Source organism: Lachancea lanzarotensis, scaffold LALA0S13 (assembly GCF_000938715.1).
Source record: "Lachancea lanzarotensis genome assembly LALA0, scaffold LALA0S13, whole genome shotgun sequence".
NCBI classification, from domain to species: domain Eukaryota; kingdom Fungi; phylum Ascomycota; class Saccharomycetes; order Saccharomycetales; family Saccharomycetaceae; genus Lachancea; species Lachancea lanzarotensis.
Genome location: NW_019212891.1, coordinates 1 through 22,582, shown reverse-complemented (window position 1 = coordinate 22,582; position 22,582 = coordinate 1). Strand labels below are relative to the sequence as shown.

The 22,582-nt window shown below is 45.1% G+C and overlaps 8 protein-coding genes and 1 pseudogene across 9 annotated transcripts; 6 read left to right on the top strand and 3 right to left on the bottom strand.

Moving 5' to 3' along the window:
* Positions 1–214: 214 nt before the first annotated feature.
* On the top strand, positions 215–2,281 carry ATG13 (LALA0S13e00276g1_1; the record flags this gene model as incomplete). Its single annotated transcript, XM_022772265.1, has 1 exon — positions 215–2,281. One exon carries the CDS (start codon positions 215–217, stop codon positions 2,279–2,281), a length of 2,067 nt encoding a protein of 688 aa, XP_022630873.1.
* Positions 2,282–2,466: 185 nt separating this feature from the next.
* On the bottom strand, positions 2,467–3,759 carry PZF1 (LALA0S13e00254g1_1; the record flags this gene model as incomplete). The annotated part of the gene is made up of 1 exon (XM_022772254.1): positions 2,467–3,759. The coding sequence occupies one exon, from the start codon at positions 3,757–3,759 to the stop codon at positions 2,467–2,469; it is 1,293 nt and encodes a 430-aa protein (XP_022630872.1).
* Positions 3,760–4,353: 594 nt separating this feature from the next.
* On the top strand, positions 4,354–4,946 carry RPO26 (LALA0S13e00232g1_1; the record flags this gene model as incomplete). The annotated part of the gene is made up of 2 exons (XM_022772243.1): positions 4,354–4,373; positions 4,496–4,946. The coding sequence occupies 2 exons, from the start codon at positions 4,354–4,356 to the stop codon at positions 4,944–4,946; spliced, it is 471 nt and encodes a 156-aa protein (XP_022630871.1).
* A 445-nt stretch (positions 4,947–5,391) lies between these two features.
* MLC2 (LALA0S13e00210g1_1) lies at positions 5,392–5,859 on the bottom strand (the record flags this gene model as incomplete). Its single annotated transcript, XM_022772232.1, has 1 exon — positions 5,392–5,859. The coding sequence occupies one exon, from the start codon at positions 5,857–5,859 to the stop codon at positions 5,392–5,394; it is 468 nt and encodes a 155-aa protein (XP_022630870.1).
* Positions 5,860–6,587: 728 nt separating this feature from the next.
* SKI3 (LALA0S13e00188g1_1) lies at positions 6,588–10,808 on the top strand (the record flags this gene model as incomplete). Its single annotated transcript, XM_022772221.1, has 1 exon — positions 6,588–10,808. The coding sequence occupies one exon, from the start codon at positions 6,588–6,590 to the stop codon at positions 10,806–10,808; it is 4,221 nt and encodes a 1,406-aa protein (XP_022630869.1).
* Positions 10,809–10,845: 37 nt separating this feature from the next.
* On the bottom strand, positions 10,846–12,714 carry RPC82 (LALA0S13e00166g1_1; the record flags this gene model as incomplete). Its single annotated transcript, XM_022772210.1, has 1 exon — positions 10,846–12,714. One exon carries the CDS (start codon positions 12,712–12,714, stop codon positions 10,846–10,848), a length of 1,869 nt encoding a protein of 622 aa, XP_022630868.1.
* A 1,464-nt stretch (positions 12,715–14,178) lies between these two features.
* Positions 14,179–15,279, top strand: QCR2 (LALA0S13e00144g1_1; the record flags this gene model as incomplete). Its single annotated transcript, XM_022772199.1, has 1 exon — positions 14,179–15,279. The coding sequence occupies one exon, from the start codon at positions 14,179–14,181 to the stop codon at positions 15,277–15,279; it is 1,101 nt and encodes a 366-aa protein (XP_022630867.1).
* Positions 15,280–16,071: 792 nt separating this feature from the next.
* Positions 16,072–18,090, top strand: LALA0_S13e00122g (LALA0S13e00122g1_1; the record flags this gene model as incomplete). The annotated part of the gene is made up of 1 exon (XM_022772188.1): positions 16,072–18,090. One exon carries the CDS (start codon positions 16,072–16,074, stop codon positions 18,088–18,090), a length of 2,019 nt encoding a protein of 672 aa, XP_022630866.1.
* A 2,899-nt stretch (positions 18,091–20,989) lies between these two features.
* LALA0_S13e00100g lies at positions 20,990–22,582 on the top strand (annotated as a pseudogene). The gene is given in 2 exon segments: positions 20,990–22,324; positions 22,328–22,582. Coding segments are annotated over 2 exon segments (1,590 nt in total).

The window sequence follows — 22,582 nt, the reverse complement described above, 5'->3', positions numbered from 1 at the left end:
GAACACCACTGAGCCTAACACCGGAATCCCAGCGACAACGGGCCCAGATCTCAGTTTTAGGCTGCTGCAATCGTGAAAAGCGGCCCTGGAAAGCCTTAGGAAAACTGAAAGCGTGAAAAAAGTGTGAAATCAGCCTTCTTTTAGCGGGTTTTACGGGTTCAAACTGACATCAAATGAACATTGTGGGATCCATTGTGACAAGACAGGTTCAAGCATGGATAGAGAGCTTTGGGAGCTGGTAAATAAGTTCTTTCTTAAGGCGGCGCTGCTGTTATGCCAATCGAAGCATTACAGGGGTCGGCCAGCTACAGAGAACGCCACAAACACAAATAACTGGTTCAACATCGAAACACTGGGGAATGCTGCTTTGGAACGTGAAATAGGACCCTGGATTTCGTTTGATGGTTCCAGAACCGTACCACCGCTTGTTATAGAGACATATCTCGATTTGACACATTTGAGCCCGTCGCAATCCATTATCTTGCGGGACCAAGATGGAAACCCTTGGAACGTATGCAAGGGCACTAGAAAGTCAGAAATTGTATTGGAACGGTGGCTGATACAGCTGGATAATGACACAGAACGGCGCTCGGAAACAACGGAGGCAAATAGCCCCCCCATTGGTGGCGGTGAGCCCTACGCCTCGAATGAAGAAATTTACCGGCAACTGATCCTACTGTTTCGATACCTATACACATTGGTGGGTTTGCTACCGGCCAACGATCTGCATCTTCGACTGTCCAAACCAGTCACAACATCTGGGGGCACCTACCCTGTGAACGTAGGAACGCGTGTGTTGGATGGAACCAAACCTATCGTCTCCAAGGGCAGAATCGGTCTCAGCAAACCTCTCATCGCCACTTATTCCAATGTGGTCAACGAAACGGCTTTGCCAGCACATCTTGAGCAGCGCAAAATCACACCCATCCTAACCAAATACGGTTCTCTCAGAATATCTGTATCGTACAGACGGGACTCAGACTTTCAAGTCAATGATAATGAAGAATATTTCGTAAACGAGTTTGGTAATACTGCTTTAGCTCAGCGCCAAATGCATAATTCTTTGCCTGCGGCTACCAATTCCTCGCTCAGAAGGGTGTCCATGAATAGCCAGCGATCGATCTCAGTGTCACCTAACACTAATATAAGCCCCAACCTCATGGTGGATCAATCACCTCAAAAACCTAAAACTGCTTTCACACGCCAACTTCAGCCATTTAAGGCAGGTTCTGTCGGAAGTGGTTCCATTCCACAAGTCATTCAGGGAAACAGCTTAAGCAGGAATCCTTCCAGTACTTCGGTTGTCGCCGCACTTCGAGCACAAAGATCCAGTAATGGCTCCATTACGACGGGCTCAAATCCATTGCATGAGTTACACTTAGAGCCTTCCAGTATAGGAAGCGGCAGCGTTTCTAAATACTCTTCTTCGTTTGGCCGCCTGCGCCGTCACTCGAGTGTAAGAAGATCAGACAGCGTCGAAAGGCCTCAAAAGCCTTCCAAACCAAATGAATCATCATCTGGTGACCTTTTGGAATTTATGAAACTCCTGGACGACAGAAAGGAGCTCAAATCCAAAATTAATGACAGAGCTACCACTCTTGACATGGCAAGCTCACTCTTAAAGTTTCAAGGCATGCGAAATACGAACAATAATTTAAGCACTGACCTATCGATGTCGATGTCTCTGGAACGGCCGCCGGTCGGCCAGCAGAGAAGCAGATCGAGGTCCAATTCGCACTCTCCCAACTCGTCGTTTTCACCGTCCATGCAATATTCTTCTATTCCGATGAGACTTTCTCAAAGTCGCTCTAACTCCTATCAAAGAGATATTCTCGACGAGTATTCTAGCAGGAGGAGCTCTGCCGATAGACAAGGCTCACTAGGTTATAACCTCAACGAGAGCCTAGCTAACGCTCCTAGAGGAACTTTTCGGGATAGTGCTATTGCAGATGAGGACGAGGACGATGATTTATTGATCGGACGATCCACGTACAACAACCAAACGCTCTCTATTAGAAATCGCTCTACGTCGCCTGGTTCAATGCGCAGCGTTTCGAGTTCGTTTAACAAAAATCAGTTGCCTTTCAAATCTGTGGCCAATTTCTCTGGACCTACAACCATGGCTACACCAGCGCACGCAAAATTACACAAAGCTGTTGTAGCAACATCTCCGGAGTCACACAACGCAGAGGTTGAACCTAAGAAGGATGACTGTTTGAACCATACTGAAGAAGATGATGAATTGCTGTTTTTTATGAGCGATATGAATCTTTCTAAGTAAGACGCAATTTTAGGTCTGCAGAAAGAAAATTATTCGTTAACTTGATGGCGCTTGAGTGAAACAACCAATTATTTACTAAACATGATCTTATGATACACTACTTATCATCGTTTCGTTTTTTTTTTTTAATAATCTGATCCGAGATTTCTGTACATACTCATTAACGTATGGCGTATATGGCCAGTTTAACTATGTTCTTCCCCTGCTGATTGAGCCATGTCTGCATCCGTTGGTATTATTTCAGATTCTCGTCCCTGTAGAATTTTAAGCTTCAGCTCATGAATCTTGTGTTTCTGAATGTGTAAATCGTACCTTTCCTGAGTCTTGAATGTTCTATAACATTTCGGATAAGAGCACTGTAGCTTCCTGCCAGCGGAATGATGCAGCAATGAGATTGTAGAATTTCCTGTCTCCAAATACTTGCGTAAAGTCACCTCGGTTTGTATAGACTCCAGTTCAGATTCCTGAGGATGTGCTCCTGACTTTGAGCGTCGTTTTGGTTTAGTGAATTCTGGAATCGGCTGTTTGGTATCGTGCGGTTTACTGCATGTCTCTTCGTTTGCCAGCAAATCCGAGACCAGCTCTCTATGGAATTCCATGTAATGCGCAACTAAATCCGTTTTCTTGGCAAAAAATAAATCTGGGCAGCGCTCGCATTTCCAATTTTTTATGACCGTTGTCGTGTCGTGTATCTTCATGTGCATGGCCAGACCTGATTCCCCGACACAGGCCCTGTTACATATTGGGCATGAAAGCTTTGGATGGTGCTCCTTTATGTGTTGTTGCAATGCAGTCCACGTCTTGAAGGATTGTAAACACGAACTGTGGGTGCACTGATATTTGAACACGGCGTCAGGATTATGATGTTTATTTAAATGCGCTTTAAGCCGGTAAGGACGCTGAAACTTTTTACCGCAGTGTTCACAAGTCAGTTTTTGCAGATGTGCTGATAGAATGTGAGACCTAAGTTGTGGGTGTTTGTGAAAACTTTCATCGCAGTTATCGTAGGGACATTTGAAGGATTTGGTGTGAGTAATTTCATGTCTGCGTAGTTGTTGCTTAGTAGTGACCCCCTTGTTGCACACAGAACAGTGATACGGTTTTTCCTCCGAGTGTGAAAAAAGATGTCTTTCTAAATGAGACTTGCGACTAAAGCTTTGGTCGCAGTGGGGACATCGAAAAGCCTTTATTCCCCTGTGAACAGTTTCTTGATGTTCCGTTAGCTGTGATGGTCTTGAAAAGGCCTTGTTGCAGCCCTCATATTCGCATATCCACGTTTTGGGCCTACTAGCACTTGAAGACGTGCTGAAGCCCGATTCAGAGCCCAAATCGGCATCCAAGTCGGCTTTCCGGTCATTCACTTTGGAAGTGATAACTTCTTCATTTTCTTCCAGTGTTTTGGCCGTCAGAATCGGCGTTTGGGTTGCTATTTCGCCAAACGGGAGATCACCGGCATACGGATCTTGGCTATCTTTCATGACAAGCTAATGCCCCCGCAGTCTTCGTTGTTCTCAGCTTGTCTTCCAGCGATGAGCTAGCTTTATCGAGATGAGATGAGATGAGATGTCAGCTGTATATCATGAATTTTCCACGAAACAGCAACTAGAAAAACGACTAGATCATCAGGTAGATATCGATCAAAAATAGAGATAGAAAGCCTTTCTGCGGCAGCTAACTAATGCTCACGTATAACTTACAGCTTGAGCATTCGGAACCAGTTACTTTTCTCGCTTAACTGGACCGGAATGTCTTTAATTCTATAGACACCGAGTGGACCTCATTACAGGTTTCGCAAAGGGCATCGATTACTAAAACACTCTCACAAATGTTGAAACTCAATACCAAACCGAACCTATTGAATCAAAGTTGATTTAAGTCAGCTTCGCTTTTGGTGAAATCTCGATTTTTCTTGGCAAAACATCGTGCCAGCTAGGCGATCTTCTGGTCAATATTTTTCTCTACTCAATACTCTACTCGATGCCAGTTGAAAAAACTTTTCAATATTGAACATTAAAGAATCGATCGGCATCGAAATCGACAAACCTCGACAAGTCCTAAAGACTGCGTTCGAAATGTCAGATTACGAGGAAGCGTATGTTGACCGTTGATTGGAATTCGTGAGTAAATTCTCAGGAATTGTTTCGGGGCTTTCAGAGCTCGTTCAAAGGCCTTAATTGTTTCATTTTATTAACCTGAATATGTTATTCTTTACAGGTTCAACGACGGACCAGAACACTTTGAGGACTTCGACAACGATCACTTTTCGGATGCCGAAGTTTACGATGCACCAGAGGCATTCAAAGATGGCGAGACAAAGGACGAAAATGGGAAAACCATCATTGCAGGAGGATTGAATGCCGATGACTTCCAGCAGCAGCAAGAAAGCAACAGAAGAAGAACACTGAGAGAAAAGGCCATTCCCAAAGACGAAAGAACCACAACTCCATACATGACGAAATACGAAAGAGCTCGTATTTTGGGTACCAGGGCATTGCAAATCTCGATGAACGCCCCAGTATTCGTTGATCTCGAAGGTGAGACAGACCCGTTGAGAATCGCGATGAAAGAACTGGCAGAGAAGAAAATACCTTTGGTCATAAGGAGATACCTTCCAGACGGTTCTTTCGAGGACTGGAGTGTGGAGGAACTCATTGTCGACCTGTGAGCGGAAACTGGATAGACAACGCGCATGTGAGGTTGTAACAAAAAAGAATATACGTTGAAGCTTAGCTCGCCATGTACAATATCGAAAAGGAGCCTAAATAAACACATAAAAAAATGATAATGCATACAGATCAGCTGTGGAAGAAATTCGACGCCCGAACTCCAGGCGGTGGAAACTTAAAGTTGAGACGAATCTTAATTGGCAAGCCAGAATGAGACAAAGCAGACCAGGTTGAGTCTTGTGGGACCTAGCGGACGCAAGTCTTTGAATATTGCATTGAATCAAGACTGTGAAAGCAGGAACTATAGAGAACCGGGGTGCTGTCTTTAATGGAATGGGGAATCACTGACCAGCAGAAAACTCATACTATTTCGACGAGTGACACCAGCGGCCGTCAATTTCCTCAGTTTCTGCTCCTCTTGTCTTCTTCTTCATGCCATCCGTTTCATTCCACGGTATCGAGAAATTTCCTGCCTTTAAAAATTCGTTCTCCGGATAGCTGAGCGGTGGAAAACTGCTTCAAGATTGCTTCGAGGACCGCAGTATTTTCAAACCCGGCGTCTCTCAAGTTTTGTCTCAAATCAATTACATCAGCATTGAGTTCATTGGTCCCATCGCGATCGAACGCCCGCAAAGCGTCTGCCATTTCTTGCTCATCGGGGAATTCCGTTAATTTCCCACCAATTAGTGTCAGAAACTCCGGGAAACTCAATTCTGTCACTTTCTCACTAGCCAGCATCTCCTCAACCTGCGACTCCATGCCATTTTTCCCAAGGTTTGCATACGTTTTGAGCAAATCAGATTTGGAAATCTTACCGTCACCACCGTCGTCTATGAATTGAAACACATCTCTTATTTTCTGAATTTGGTCATTGGAAAATTGAGAAAAGGACGCAGACTCACTGCGTTCCATCTTGATATGTGGCTAGCGTCTAGAGACTGGACTACTCATCGAGAACTGGTGATGTGTACATATGGCACATATATCTAAACACACAGTATTCAGATCCGACTTTATATCATTTTTCACGCCAGTGACGCGGTCTGTTTATCGTTCTTGGAAGCTTTAAACGAAGATGCTTCACTTACTTGAGTGTATTTGTTTGATGTTCATGAAGCATTTGTGGGAAATTTATTTGGATAGTTCTTTTGCAGTATTGGTTTAGGCGGAAGTGTATGTATTGCAGTCTTTTAATGTTGACAGTATGAGAACATTGATTTCGAGCTGTAATCGATTTCTGGGGTCCCTTCGAGAGTAAATACTGCGATTTGTATACGTAAAGACCTAGCAATCTACAGAGGTCTGATCAATTGTCCGATCTTTCTTATCCATGATACCAATATCACTCTGTACTATATTGACACAATTATTTATGTCTCAAAAAATCCACCAGACTATCGCAAAAGGCTTTTCAAAGAGAACTTTATATTCACTACAGGATGATACCAGCTAGAAACAATATCGATATCGTGGTTCCCGTCCTTAATATGTAGTACCTACTGGTAAACTTTGGTTAATTAATAGTCACGTGATCTAGATCTGCTAATATGACATTAACTGAATTGGCTACCGAGCTCACACTAGCTTGACAAGTGAAAGAAATACCAGACCAGGAGCTAAAAGATACCTGAATCTTCCCCATGGCGAGCTTAAAACAGCATCTCAAGGACGCCAAGAGCTACTTGGATAGTCAAGACTACGAATACTGCATTGAAAGCGCTAAAGAGGCTCTGAAAATCGATAAAAACTGTTATTTCGCCCACGTTTTTTTGGGTAAAGCTCTTTCCTGCATCGATGAACTCGAAGAATCGAAAGCTCACTATTTAACCGCAATTGATCTAGATCCAGACAATGTGCTGGCTTGGAAGGGTCTTTTTGTACTTTTCAAGCTAAGCAACATTGCTCCAACGGTTGTATCATTCGACGAGTACTTTAACCTGTGTGGGAAGTACGCCGAGCTTCTTTTGCACCAACAGCTGCCATTGACAGACCTTATAAGTGACATTCGAAATTTCAAAAACTATTATAGAGACTCTCAGGAGTCGTACTTGCGTCATATGCGGCCGGGAACTCCAACAGCTGAGCTATTGTCCCGCTACTTGATTTCGCCCAGCGATGCACTACAAGGACTGCTCAATATAGTCAGGTCTACAGAGCAGCAAAAAGTTTCGAAGCTGGTAAGTCGAGAGCGATTGAAAATTAGCGCCAATCAGCCAGATTACGATTTGAAAGTTAACTCTATCGCATGGGAAGTCTACAAGGACTCAGAGGTGGACGACCTTTACCAGCAACTAATTAACGTTACGGATGATGATGAACAACGACGCAGCAACGAAGCCAAGTGGTTGGAATATAGACTGAAGGTATTAAAGTCAATGCCAGCAAACATGAAATCTCTATTTTTCTCCAAAGTTAAGGGAATGGTGGAAGATATGGTTATTGTGGATCACGAGTTTTTACTGGCATGGCAGCTTTACTTTGAATGGCAAGACTATTCGGATCTTAATGGTATGGATATCAACATAATTTCTAGGTTCATGAAAAAGTTCCCTCGCGAGCCATTGGCAGCAGTACTGTACGCTTGGGTATCTTCAGACCTGTCCATTTACAACTCTAAAGACTTTTATGCAAAGACGTTTCAGGAAGAAAACACCAATGGGTCCTCCTCATCGAATGTTGTAATGGATTTGATTGACGATGAAGTGGACGAATCTGAAAAACAAAGGCTTGAACAACTGGTTGATCCAGGGCTAGAAGATCCGTCTTCAGGACTATCTGAGGATGAGGTCTTACTCTCGCTCACAGAAAACATCAAGAAAACCCAACAAAGCATTTTGGCTCATCGTGTAGTTTCGCATTACTACTTATCCATGCATGAGTATGAACACGCTTTACAGTATGTCAAAGCCGGTACAATCCTATGTGCGCAAAGTGTTAAAGGTTTGGGCGCTCACTTGAGCAATTCTAAGAAGGAATTAACGCTGGATTTGGCGACTACTTATACATACTTCGAGGCTCCCAAGAACCATCCGACGGCACTTGCGTTATTCGAAAAGGTACTTTCAGAAGACGCTGACAACGTCAATGCTAAAATGGGTAAAGGGCTGATAGCCATAGAAAGACGTGACTGGAAGGAATCCTACGATCTCCTGAAGGATGTGTCTGAGCGCTATCCTGATAACTATGAAGTTCTCTCCGAACTCGGATGGAGCGAACTCAATCTGGGCAACCAAGATATCGCAATCGAGAAGTTTAAGCATATTTTGAACAATTTTGAGGGTACGGACTTGAAAGCTCTTAAATTCAGATCTTTGAATCACTGGAGAATAGCAAAAGCTCTCATCGACAAAGATAATAGCACGGACAGAGACCCAGCCTCTCAAGATGTAAAACTTGCCTTCAAGCAATTGGTCCAGTCAATCAAAGTGAGCGACACTTTTGCCCCTGGTTACTCTACTCTTGGTGATCTCTACTCCCAATATTACGAGGACCCAACAAGAGCGTTCAAGTGCTATTTTAAGGCCTTTGAACTGGATCCTAGCGATCTTACTGCTGGAAAATACATGTGCGAGCAGTACTGCAGCTTATCGAACTGGTCGTCGGCGGCATTGATCGCGGAACGAGTTGTCCAGGCGGAAAAGTCTAAGAGAGCTCTGCAGAATGTTAATTGGCCGTACCGTGTTCTTGGTATTGCGTGCCTTGAAAAACAATCTGACGCAGACTCAATTGAGTGGTTTCAGTCTGCTTTACGTGTCGACTCTTCAGATCTGGAGTCCTGGATTGGCCTTGGACAGGCTTATCACTCTTGTGGCAGGGTCGAAGCTTCACTAAAGGTGTTCGACAAAGCTCTTGAGGTAGAACCTGGCAACCCGCATGCTTTATATTTCAAAGCCCTCGCGTCGTCCAAAATGGGACAATATGAAGAAAGCTTGGAGGTACTTCGAGTGCTCACAAAAACCCACCCAACTGAGGAGCACTATCAAGTCACATTAGTTGAAATCCTGATTGAGCATGCAAGAGTTTTACATTTACAAGGTTACCTCATTCAATCAATAGCCGCTGCTGCCGAAGTTGTGCAACATGTTGAGACCATTATTCTACAAATTTCTTCCGGCAGTCAAGCCGTGTGGATGGTCTTGTCTAAGGCTTTGAAATTATTTTGCTCAGTACAGTCTCAGATCCATAGGTTACCCTTGGAAAGCCTGGTCAACATATTTGATAGTCTCGAACCCAAAAACACCAAAGAAATCGATTCAATCGATGGCGTCATTTACGCTTCGCTTCTTTCTGATCTCGAGCAAGACAATGTGGTGATCGCTGCAAAATTTTTGATTTTATCGGTCAAATATTCATTGGCCTCCAATGATTACGAAAGACTTTCACGGACAGTGCGTGCTTCTCTATGGTACAACTTAGGAGTAGTAGAATTGGTGGCTTTTGTTATCTTGAAATCAAGCACATACAGAGACGCCGCTATTGTAAGCTTCAAAAAGTCTATTGAGTTTCAATCGAACACCGCTGAAGCATGGATAGGATTTGGCATCGCTTCCATAGACCTGAATTACCGAGTAGCTCAACATTGCTTTATCAAAGCAGCTGCGTTGGGACCAAGGGATACGAGCGTTTGGTTCGGCATGGCTGTTTTGGCGTTGAAGTATAATGACGTCGCCTTTGCAAAAGACGTTCTTATGAAATCACAGAGCATTGCCCCTCAGGATTCTACACCATGGCTCGGCCTTGCTCTAGTATCTGAAAAGAGCGGTTTTACAGAAGAAACCAGCAGGCTTTTTGCCCACTCATTCGTACTCTCAAATGGCAAGTCAAGTGCGGCTCAAATTCTTTACGCGAAAAGTGTTCTCAACATGCGAATTGGAAACGGAGACGACGCGAGAGACGTTGGGGCAACTCAGGATCTGAGCGCGGTTGCATATGGTTTGGATGAATACTTGAAAAAGAATCCAGTCGACAAATTCGCTCTACAGTGCGCTATATTGGCATTTGAGAGGCTGCATCATTTTGAAGCTGCTCGAGCTCTTTCAGACCGCTTGCTTGATATCTTGGAGAGACGTTTCGAGAAACTTCAAGATGACTCGGAGCTTTTCAACTTTGCTGTGATCAAATCGCAGATGGCTCGTGTATATCTGGGATCCCAAATGTTTGATTCTGCGCTTGAGAGTGCGGATTTAGCCCAGGGTATTCTAAGTGAATATGACAACGAAAGAGCCAAAAAATCGGTCATTTCGAATCATGCTGTTATGGGACTGGCTTATCTCTTTTCGGACGCCTTCGATCAGGCTGTGGAACAGTTCAAAAGCATTTTAGCGAAATCCAGTGAATCTAAAGATCTTGTTATAATGATTTCGAAGGTACTTTACAGTATTGACTCCGAGGAGACCCGTGATGTCGCTTTCAAAGAGCTTGTGGACTATGTCAGCGAGCACGGACAAGATCTGGTAGTGACTTTAACTATTTCTGCAATGTCAATTTTAGAAGGAAGGGTAGAAGACATGCGCATGATTCTATCTGAACTAAAAAGCCTACCTCTGGAGTCAATCGTCCTTGACAGGCACCGCGACATTCCTTTCCTAATCAGTAAAGTGGAAGAACGGGTACGTGGGGATACACAAACGATGGCTATATGGCAGAGAACAGCATTTTTGTTCCCTAATGACCCGAACTCTTGGCAAACGTTGGACAAAAAGGTCAGACTGCGTGTTTCTTCAGATGGGCAAAACAAGGTGAGTGCCCAAAATATGAGCGATTACTATTGTGCCTTAGGCAATGTTTCAAAAATTCAAAGAGGCTTATTCCTTTGTCCTTGGAATACAAAGGCTATATCCAAGCTCGCGAGTTGCTTTTGAGAAATAACGTGTTACAATCTATTTAGGACGTTCTATATCAGAAAAACTTGAACACTTCCCATAGAGAAAGAAGTCTTGAACATCTGGTAAGACCATTTAGCTCACGTTCATTGACCATTTTCAGTTGATTAAGCTCGCTGGGTAGTAGTAGTTCAACTTCCTTTCCCTTGACGTCATCACGATTTGCTTTTTTCAGCAGCGTTGAGTTCTCATTTTTGAGATCTTCTATTTTGTGGTACAGGTTAGCGATGTTCCAGGTTAGGTTTTTGAGCATGAACTCGTAGGCATGCTTTTCGTTATTACGGAAGAGGAAAACTGACCTGGACGCGGCTCTATCAGCAGTTCGTGGCACTTCTTGAATTTCCACTGCGCTATATTTTATCAAAATAGCGATCACAGATCTAATGTCTTTTTCCTTCATGAGGGCGGTTGCATTGATAACCTTCTCAGATGCTAATTTATTATCACATATGCAACGCAGTATTCGAGCGGCCGATGCTCCTAGAGTGTAGCTTATTAATGTTTCGTAGACACAGGACTTTAGCAACGGCAGTAGTTTTGAGTATGGTACGAAATACTGACCCGGCTGAGACTCATGGAGAAAAGGCACAGCAGATGTAGAGAGTAGTTTTAAATGAGCGTTGACTAACATCACAGAATGGGGATCGTCATCGTTTTCATCAAAATCCAGGGCGGCATCGTTGTCTAATTCGGCATCATCTCCTGGGTTTGCAGGTAAAGATGGGATTACAAAACCGTCTTCGGTCTTGACCCTCTTCGTAGGCTGCGAGTCGTTACCGTTAGAACGTGGTCTTTTCATCTGAGAAACGATAGTTCCACGCAGGTCTAGCGTATCGGGAAGAAGCCTGGCAATATCAGTAGCGCTGATGTTTGTCCCTTGTGTCTTCTCCTCAGCAAAGATGAAATCTTCACGTATAGCTGCTTGCTCGTCAGCATCTTGAAGAAGCCCGGTTTTGGTCAACGGATCGATAACGTCTGGTGCATGTCGTTCCGTTACCTGAAGGACTATCTTGTAGATAGCAGAGGGTATGGCACCTACTCTTGCAGCAGATAATTGAACCAATTGTTTAGATCTTCTCACTTTTAAGTAGGTTTTTAAGTTTAGTGCCAACGGTATAGATTCAACGACTTTTCTCATGGAAGTTTCTGGATCCGTTTGAAAGAGCGCTGATGTATCTGGTGGGCAAAGAAGTTTGTTGAATTGTTCCTTTGCTTTTTGCTTGGCCTCTGTTCTTTTCTTGAGGTCCGACAACGTAGAGGTTTTGGGGATTGCATTGTATTGTTTAGCATAAAGTCGAGCCCATAAGTCTCTCGTGGTAGCGTAGTCAGTTACTGTCAATGGAGTCAAAAATCCAGCATCACACAATTTAACGAAAAATGCAGAAACTTGAGCTGGTGAGTCGCTTGAAAGACCAGCACTTAAATATGCTTTTACGGTTAATGATCCTAAAGCCAAAACATTCTGCACAATTTGCGAAGCCAGATCAGACTTGAAAACTTCTTTTACTGTTTCCACGATTTCACCGGCATACAGCATCAAAAGCATCCCATCTTCGCAGTAGTAGTAGTATATCGTAGAACGGTTTGATGCTGCATGAATTTCGTTGCAATATTGCACACAACGGAGTTGTACCAATGAGACCAAAATGCGTTTGACACTTTTGAGATCCATCTCTGACCGATCGCACAATTCTCTGGCAGACATACGGCCTTTGGAAACCAGAAGTTCTATGATTGCAGAAGCTCTTTCTCCTAAATGTGTGCGGCAAAGCTCTTTATAGAGAAACCTTTCAGGATTAGCACCCCGGGCCTCCAATGACGCTACAGATCCCGATAGATGTTCAGTATCATTCGGTAGTTCTGGAGTTGTTGAATTGGTAGCCATAAATGTTTCAAGGAGCTTCTGCAAGTGTGTACTGATCTGTCGAGAGTTATGCGATGAGCTTAAGCATCTGAAGTATCTACCAAAATTTTCAGATCACTTTATTCCTTCGTGGCACCACATTGCCAACTGGTGTCGAAGTTAAGATAAAACATTGAGAATGGTCAAGCATTTGAAAGCATTGCTAAGAGGTTTTATTAGGACTTTTTAGTTGATTAAGTAGGCCTTTAAGATTTTTTAAAGGACTGAGTTAAGACAATTCTTAGTTATGTCTACAATTTTGGTGTTGCAGGTAAAAATGGAAATGAGGTGGACTTCGAACTATGAAAAACCGTGTTTTAAGTTAGGAAGAAGCTAGTGCTGTACATCTTGCGAAGAAGCTCTCTATATTGCCATCGAGATCCTTTGTTGAACGCAATTATACAAATCATCAACGCCCGGCTGATAACGGTCAAGGGAACTTGGATCGTGGCTCAGAAGTATAGGGTTGGTATTTGGCCCAGCGAAAAGGATGTTGATGGCGTAATGCACGTTCTCTCTCTCTCTCTCTCTCTCTCTCTCTCTCTCTCTCTCTCTCTCTCTCTCTCCGCACCGCTAACACTTTTATAGAATAATCACGTGAGAGCACTCTAGATATAGTAATTTCCTGTCATATACACTTTTAGCAAGTCTATGATCGAGTATAGAAGATCTGTAATGTTGTGTGTATTTTTCCAGTGTAGTTTACAGTGTTAGTTCACCCTCTAGGACGTTTGGCCAAGTCTTTCAACTTCTGCGCGAGCGACGTTTTGCCTACGAAAAAATAAAACCGATGAAGTCTGATTTGAATCAAGGACTGTCCCCACTCGCAATACGTTATCCACTTAATAACGACCAAATGCGCTTAACAGAGGAAAGCTTCATACATGACACACTCGTTGTAAATGATATGCTTATATCGCTCGGTTCCTTCTCAAGAGAGACCCGACTCTCCGACACTGTACTTGGACATCCAAATGTGATGGAAAAGTCACGAAGAATGCCCGTCTGTTCAAGACTCTATCCTCATCGGCTTATTATCCATCTTCTCAGATTTTTGCCCCACACCCACAGTCATGCAAGACAAACATCAAAAATCCGCTTCAAAACCTCAAAATACACTCTGTAAAATCTCTGAAATTCGGTTTTCACACTGAAACTCATCATATCCCAACTTCATCACTTCTCTGTCCGTTATTGCTCATCGAAATTCTCCGCCAATCATATCGCTTTATTTCCTCTATCCTACCTAATTATTTCATCAAGCTTCTCTCTATACTGAAAGATTTTATATATCGAAATTGTCCCATCGAACTCTGGAAACTGCAAGCGTGAGTATAAGGATTGAAATCGTTTCTTAGAGATCTCTCTCGAATCGTTGTTTTTGCTGGCATTGACGTTTGTGTTTGTTCAACTTCAAATTCTTATTAAAACGCAGGTTCAAACGCTATGATTGGTTCCAGAATGAGAATGCTGGCCGCCGCTAGACAATACCACATTTCTGCCAAAGACAGCGCTAGCAAAGTGTCCACTTTGGCTGTCAGAGTCCACGGTGGCTCTCGTTACGCAACAAAAGACGGTGTGGCACATCTGCTGTCGAGGTTCAACTTCCACAACACCGGCAACAAGTCCGCATTGCGTTTGGTGCGTGAATCGGAGCTTCTAGGAGGCCGTTTTGGGTCTAATGTGGACCGTGAGTTCATCACTTTGAAGGCTACGTTTTTGAAGGAAGATCTGCCATATTACGTCTCTGCTTTGGGTGACGTGGTGTACAAGACGTCTTTCAGACCCCACGAGCTGCCAGAATCCGTGCTTCCAGCTGCCAAATACGATTTGGCTCAGGTTGAAGCCAATCCTATCAAGATCTCCGAAAACTTGTTGTACAGCGCTACGTTCCGTAATGACCTCGGCAACGCTGTGCTTTACGACGGCGTGCAGAAAGTGACGCTTGACGACATCAAAGCGTACGCTGACAAGGTGTACACCCGCGACAACATCGAAATTTCCGGCCAGGGTGTCAATGAGGCCGACCTCAAGCGTTTCGTCAACGACTCCTTATTTGCGTCGTTGCCCCAGGGCACTTCATTGGCCAAGGAAGCCACGCCTAAGACCTACACTGGTGAGACCCGTCTGAGATCCAGCGAAGGCGACTCTGTCGCTGCCATTGCCGTTCCAGTCGCCAAGGCCGATTTCGCTACCTACGAGGTCTTGGCCACCTACTTGTCGTCTGCTTTGTCGGATCTATCGCCATTGATCTCCAAAGTGAAGTTCGACTCTTTCTCGAACGCCGGCTTGTTTTCCCTCTATGTGTCGGGCGCTGACGCTACTGCCGTCTCCAACAACATCCAAAAAGTTGTTTCGTCGTTGAAGAAGTCCCATGACATCTCTGTTGCCAAGGACGCCACTGCGTTGCGTTTGGCTTTGAAAAACGAGACCGAGCCTTTTGTCCAACAAGTTTCCCTAGACAAGGTCAAGGACTTCAAGCTTGGCAAATTCAGCTATGCTGCCGTGGGTGACGTGAGCAACTTGCCTTACGCGGACCAATTGTAAGCGACGCTTTCCACCACCACAATACCTTCCCTGAGACGATAAAAGAATAAAGGAAAAATCTGGTCTCAGGATCTCTTTTCCATCCCCTTTCCTCCCGGCATTACAACTCCCAAACTTATCACCACAATGCGATGATCTTAACGTTTAAAAATACACACAACTACCAATACACACGACCTGGAAAGTTTAGACTAAGACGACACACTACACGATATTTTTCCTTTTTTGAAAATTCACACCCAAAAACCCAAAATTAACCGATATACACGCGAGCCTCATGGATAACACACGTTAAAGGTCCTGTGTCACCCAGCCGCTTTCTCTACTATCATAAATTTTGCGAGAAAACTTGTACTGTATTCTTAGTTAAATTTTATTTATTCCTACACTAAAGCAGATTTCAACAACGACATTTCCATATACTTGAGTAGTTAACGGGTTAGCGATATGGACGACCACACTGTAATCGCCTTGTGCTAAAATGTTTTATTGTCCGTCATTGATATAAACCAAAAAACACGTAGCGGAAAATCCCTTACGCCTATTTATGTTTAAGTATCATAACATGTCATTCATTAATCATACACTTATAATTTAACCGGGTGCAATTGTTGATGAAGTTCGTACTGTGACACGACAAACATAAAAGCACCATACCACTGGCGTAAGGCGGCAAGCTGTCTTGCTCTCTTCTTTTATTTAAATTTGCAGTTTGTATATATGGACCGTATAGGCTGTTGTCCTAGAGCGCATGAGCAGCCTGTTAGATTGTGTAATTTGCGTTGAAAGGCCATGAGTAGTACATGGAGAGCTATAGGACTAGCGTTCCATACTAATCCGATCTCGCAGTCATTACAAGCTCTCTTGGCTTGCATTTCGGAAACAAGCCGTTTGGACTGGGCGCATGAAGAGGATCCAGAAGCTTCTTTCTATGCAACGGCTTGTGGCAGTTATATGCCGTTCATGCAGACAGCCATGCATTGTTATGTGTCACTGACAGAAAACGAATCAACAAGTCTTGTCGACCGGTTGAATACCTACAGAAGTAATTGTAACGGCGTGGCAGGTACGAATTTCTCGGAAAGCCAAATTTGGGACATTTGGAGCAACGGGACGCAGTTTTTGCGAGACTCGCACAACGTGGGCGAGAAAGTTCACTCAGCGCCAGTGTTATTGTCTCAAGACGACATTTTTGCGACTTACAACTACTACCACTACACATTCTACAACCTGAGTGCCGCTTTTAATTTCAACCTGGTGATCAATGGTAGTGTTGTAGTTCTGGTGTTATTTGCGATTTGGGCTCGCTACACTTCTTGCAACACAAGATTTGTACGTGCTGTAAGGTCCAAGCTTCTGGTCCCAGCAATTTTCGGTACAACGCACCATACCGAGAGTCGACCTTTTCCTTTTTACAAAGTGTTGCTCCCCACAAGAGGCGATGCTGTAGCCCTAGCGGTTTTCCTATCAATTAACGCAGTAATCGCACTTTACAATTTCCCAGTGGTAAGTTCGAACATGGACACCAAGTTTTACTTTCTGGTACGGTGCGTTGCCAATCGGTGTGGTGGGCTAGCGTTTGGTTTAGTTCCTCTGACGATTCTTCTTGCAGGAAGAAATAATCCGCTTCTAAATCTCACAGGTGTGCCATATTCCAGTTTCATATTCTTTCACAAGTGGGCAGCACGTACCATGACACTTTACGCTTTTACGCATTCGATGCTATGGACGATGTTTGTGGTGGTTCGAGAAAGAATGTCGTTTTGGTATTTCTTCTTCAACTACGAGTACTGGCGATGGGGAACTTGGGCAACAGTGGCGGCCACTGCACTGATATTCCATTCGATTCACTCAATTAAGGCCAAACAATATGAGATTTTCCTGACAGTCCATATCATAATGGCCTTGGTCTTCATAGCGGGATGCTTAAAACATTGTGCCACTTTTGGATGGCTAGGATGGATATATCTAGCCGTTGCATTTTGGGCTTGGGATCGGGCAATTCGACTCTGGCGTCTTTTTTTCAATTTTGGCGGTTACAGAAACGCCTACGCTCGCTGCATATCAGTTCAGGAGGAGCTTTTCCAAATCACCGTGCCACATGTTGAGTCCGCACGATTTCAATTCTTTCCAGGATGCTACGGATTTCTGTACTTTCTGGGCCGCAGTTCGTTCTGGCAGTCGCATCCGTTCACGCTAATGAAAAGTAAAGATAATTTGGAGGTTATCGTGAAGGCCAAGGGGGGGATTACTCGGGAGCTGTATGAGACCTTGCCACAAGATGGTACGAAAGTCCCGTTAAGGGTTGCGATTGAGGGCCCATACGGCCATGAGGCCTCACTATCGTCTTACGACAACGCTCTGTTGATCGCAAGCGGTGCCGGACTACCAGGCCCGCTCAGTTACCTGAACAAAGCTACTGACCAAATGGATGAAACCGGTAATTACACTTTTGTCTGGATTGTGCCAACTGAAGCCTTTTTGGCAACCATGCAGAACGAATTTTCAAGGATCAGTGAGAAAGTGCGCTTGCAGGGTGCGAAGAGAAATATAAAGATCCATGTTTACGTTACTAGACCTCAGCTGAACGAGGAATATGCGGACTGGTGGCCGCAAGAGATACAGGTGCACAAATACAAGCCCGATGTGGAGGAAATCGTGAGCTCTTTTTGCAAAGCCGCGACCGGGACCATTGGCGTCGTCTCGTGTGCGAACCCAGGGCTAGACGACAAAATCCGGCATTACGTTGCAGGCCACATATTGCATCACGGGAGTCGCATAGACTATTTCGATGAACTACAGGTATGGTGAAAAGGTACGGCCTTCTCATTCAGAGGAAAGAAACACCAAGGCGGAATGATCTCAAGGTATCTGTTGGAAAGAACTAGTTGTTTTGTTGGGTCATTCTCCTCGGATAAACTCGCGATTTCTGTCTGGATGTACTATTCTGGGTAGAGAATGGAGGTGCTTGGGGGTGCCATGATCAAACACTTGTGTTCCTCAGCTCCCAATGGTACCATCGTGTCGGCATTTAGTTTCTCGCACCGTAACCTGAACCAGATCGGACTTCAATCCAGTTTCTTAAGGATACGGCACGGATGCTTTAAGTTCGGGTTCTCGTCCTGTGTTCGCTCAAAACCTTCGTTCCGTGCATCTTTCGCACACAGCACCGTTGCTTACCTAAGCGATGAGCTGTGAAATTTTCCATGATTAATTGATATGAGAGAGAGAGAGAGAAACACAGCGATCACTGATGATTTTTGAGACAGCGAAGACAAAAGTCATTATCACTGGAGCGGTCCATATTCAATCTTCGTTTCTGTAAGTCTTGGGCTTTTAAAGATGGTTCCTGATATTTCCATCGCGTGGAATATCTCTGCATTAATTCCCCCATTTTTGCAAAGTAAACCCGCTGGACTTATCCTTGTAGGTGTTTTAGGACTGACTCTATGGTGCCTGTGAAGCTGGGAGTGCCGCAGAGCAAACGGACTTCCGCATGCATGGGATGGAGCGTGTGACGACTGCAAGAAAAAGTCATCTCCACCGAAAGGTATGCGAGACTGGAATCTATTGTGGATAGGAACCACAAGTTCGAGTCCTGCCGTGTTGGGCGTCATAGCGGATACACTGTGAGAAAAGCAAGTCATCGTGCGGAAGAATGGTGCCGATTTTCACGTAACCAAATTTACAGCATTTTCGGTCATTGAAAGATTCGTACCGACCAATTTGGAGCCTGCAAATCTCTCACAATTGTTGACTGCTTGCGATACTGAAAGATCAGACCGGTTAGAAGATACTTGAAGATGTGTAAGTGTATGTAAAATAGACCTCGCTCGATACGACTACAATTTTAAATTCGTTTAATTAAGGACTATGAGGCAACTACTTCTGAAGATCTGGTTATCCAGTGTTTCAACTGAAGAAGCAAGGATTGTAAAGTTGACAGCGGTTACGCCTTTCGGTACCTGAGATTTGCATTCCATACATGCGTGTTGTGGATTGCCCAGTGCATTGGTATACGACGGAAGACGGCTCTTGAACAAGAATTGGAACCCAAGTTACGAGAAAGATGACACCAAAATAGACACTTTCGGAGCTCTAGACGTTACTTTCAGGTCCGGGAATTAGTCTGTTGGTTCTGTGCATTCCGCGCTCAAGTGTGGAGTGCTTGCAGGTTGTAAACAAAACAAAAACAAGCTCCGAAAATTGACAAACGACGCGTGGTCGTCGTGGTCCTCAAATGCTTCGCGTCCATATGTTCCTTCCATTCCGGCTCTGAGCTATTATTCTCGTTGCCTGAAAAAAAATCGCTGCACCGTTCGTTCTGCACGTGCTTGTCGTAACATTCCGCCATTTTTTTGGTACCTACCCCCGCCCCGCTTTGAGTGCTGTCGACTACTTTTGTTCTGTACCGGTCACACGGGTCACATGGGTCACGAAGCATCTTCTGAACGAACGGTGCTTCCGTCCTCTAGCCTTATTCCAGCCAGACTAAGGTCCGTCAGGATCGTGTTTCGCTCAAAATTCCGCTTTTTTTTTCTTTTGCTTCAACCCAGCTGTTGCGACCGATCTAGCCTGAAGAAAAGAAGAAAATGCAGAAGGCACTCAAGCCGTTACGATGATGCTATATTCTGTGCGATGTTGTAATATAACGGTTTAGTTTCGAGTTCACCTCACACGCTTCTTCCACAGGGTTTTCTCTGATAAACCGTCGACTTTTATCAACCGTCAATTCTTGCGTCTCGAAGCTCGAGAAAAAACCCAATGAAAAAGTAACGTGACGATCGAACAATGGCAAATGCAGAAGGTTCTTACGTAAGTGGCCCGTTAAGCCATTGTGCTAAGTTTAGTTCTGCCGTAGGGTGCCTATGCAGGAATAGCAGACGTCACTTGAAGCTGAGCCGTACCAAAATCACTGCACAGTATGAATGTGTGAAAAATTTAGCCGAAACAGGTGTGCGATGGGATCAGAACCGGGTGCGCACAGAAATAAAGATTTCACTCGCGGGCCTCGATGCTGGTGCGTTCGTTTTTCGTTCTTTCCCCGGTCAGTCTCGACGTTCTGTACTGCTTTGAAGACTCAGCGTGTTTTCCGTTCAAATTGTTCTTCTGCATATTCTACGCATATAACGTGCAGCATAGGGTGGACGGAGTGGGAGGATACTGAAATGTTATCAGAGAAGGCGACGGTATGGAAGTCGTGTTTCACCGTCATCGCAAATTGAGAGCGCACCACATCCGATCGATGGTGGTCAATACGGCTGAACCTGAGGTTCAGTGCTGGCAAATGCTCATACAGATACGAATTTTCACACAGGCGGCGGCGAAGAAGATCGAGTCCTGGGCAATTCGGACAGAAAAGTGCAGATCCGGGCGATTAAGGACGACAGGGAGAAAGATGAGGAAGGTTCACTTCAAACACTCTTAATCTGGTAGGAAGAATGCCGTAAACAGTTCTGCTACACGAAAAGTCCATTCGTAAACATTACGTCTCCCTCTGCATCGGGATGTTTTGCATTAGGTAGCTCACACTGTTGTGATGACATGACTCTTTACCTGAACGGACTTTGACATCTTTGGCCGGTTGTAAAGTTGGCAGAATTGTATAAAAGGGTCCTCTTCGAAACCACTTCAAACGACTATACCCTGGTCCTTTTTGCTTTCTTAAACCAGAAAGCCAAACATCTTCAACGGAAGCGTCTCAGAAATCATGCATTACTTGTGGGTTCTTTCCGCTGCTGCCTCATTGGCAAACTCAGTGGATGCCTCCCCTTTGCAGAAAAGGTGTTCCAATCCCAGCCAGTTCCCTGGTGGATCTCAAGGGCAGAAGAAATGTAATAAGCCTGTCAACGGCTGTCCCAATTTGGATTTCACTTGGGCTGCCAAAAACCAAGGCAGAATGACTTACGACATTTCCATGAAGCAAGTTAAATGGGTTAAGGATAACATCTACGAAATAACCATTCATGTCCAAGGTCAAAAGCAGATCAGCTTGAGCTGCATCGATGACCTGAAGATTATCGGTATCAACGGACCTGATGGCGGCACTTTCCAGCTACTTGACAGACAGCACAATGTCCGGCTCGTCGACAACCCAACGGATTACGATGCCACGTTCAGAGTTTACGGACAAGATGATGTCCAGAACTGCAGATCTTGGATGCCCAACTTTCAGATCCAGTACGACTACAATGGAAAATGTGATGTTAACGGGCCCCAGTCTTTCGATTTGATCACTGGATGCAATAACTCTGACAACCAGGGCCACTCTCAGACTGATGCGCCAGGATTTTACTGGGACTACCAATGTGGGACCTGCTCAGCCATCTCCAGCACTTCGGCGAAATCTTCTTCCTCTGCTCCATCGCCAAGCAGCGCTGTAACAAAATCGTCTACGTCTCCTACCACCAGCCAAACTACTGTTAGTGAATCATGCACGACCGTGGGCCCAACTACGATATCCGGTTACACCAGTTGCTCGCCCGGTCCATGTCCACCACCTTCAAGCTCTGCTCCATCCAGCTCTAAGCCGGCTCCATCGAGCTCTGCCCCATCGAGCTCGAAGCCACCTTCATCTACCTCCAAGACATGTAGCTCGAAGCCAAAACCATCTAGCTCTGCTCCATCCAGCTCTGCTCCATCCAGCTCTGCTCCATCCAGCTCTGCTCCATCCAGCTCTGCTCCATCCAGCTCTGCTCCTTCCAGCTCCGCTCCATCCAGTTCGCAACCGGCCCCATCTAGTCCTGCACCATCGAGCTCGAAGCCAGCCCCATCTACCTCCAAGACATGTAGCTCGAAGCCAAAGCCATCTACCTCCAAGACATGTAGCTCGAAGCCAAAGCCATCAACCTCCAAGACATGTAGCTCGAAGCCAAAACCTTCCAGCTCCGCTCCATCTAGCTCTGCTCCAGCCTCATCTTGCGTGACTGTCCCAGGCACTACTATCTCGGGATCGACTGTCTCTGGCACTACTTACCCAGGCACCACTGTTCCAGGCACCACCAACTGCGGTCCATCGAGCTCCGCTCCATCCAGCTCAGCTCCATCNAGCTCCGCTCCATCCAGCTCAGCTCCATCCAGCTCAGCTCCATCCAGCTCTGCTCCATCCAGCTCTGTTCCATCGAGCTCTGCTCCATCCAGCTCTGCTCCATCCAGCTCTGTGGCCCCAAGCTCAGCTCCATCGAGCTCTGCCCCATCGAGCTCTGCCCCATCGAGCTCTGCCCCATCGAGCTCTGCCCCATCCAGCTCCGCTCCATCGAGCTCCGCTCCATCGAGCTCCGCTCCATCGAGCTCCGCTCCATCG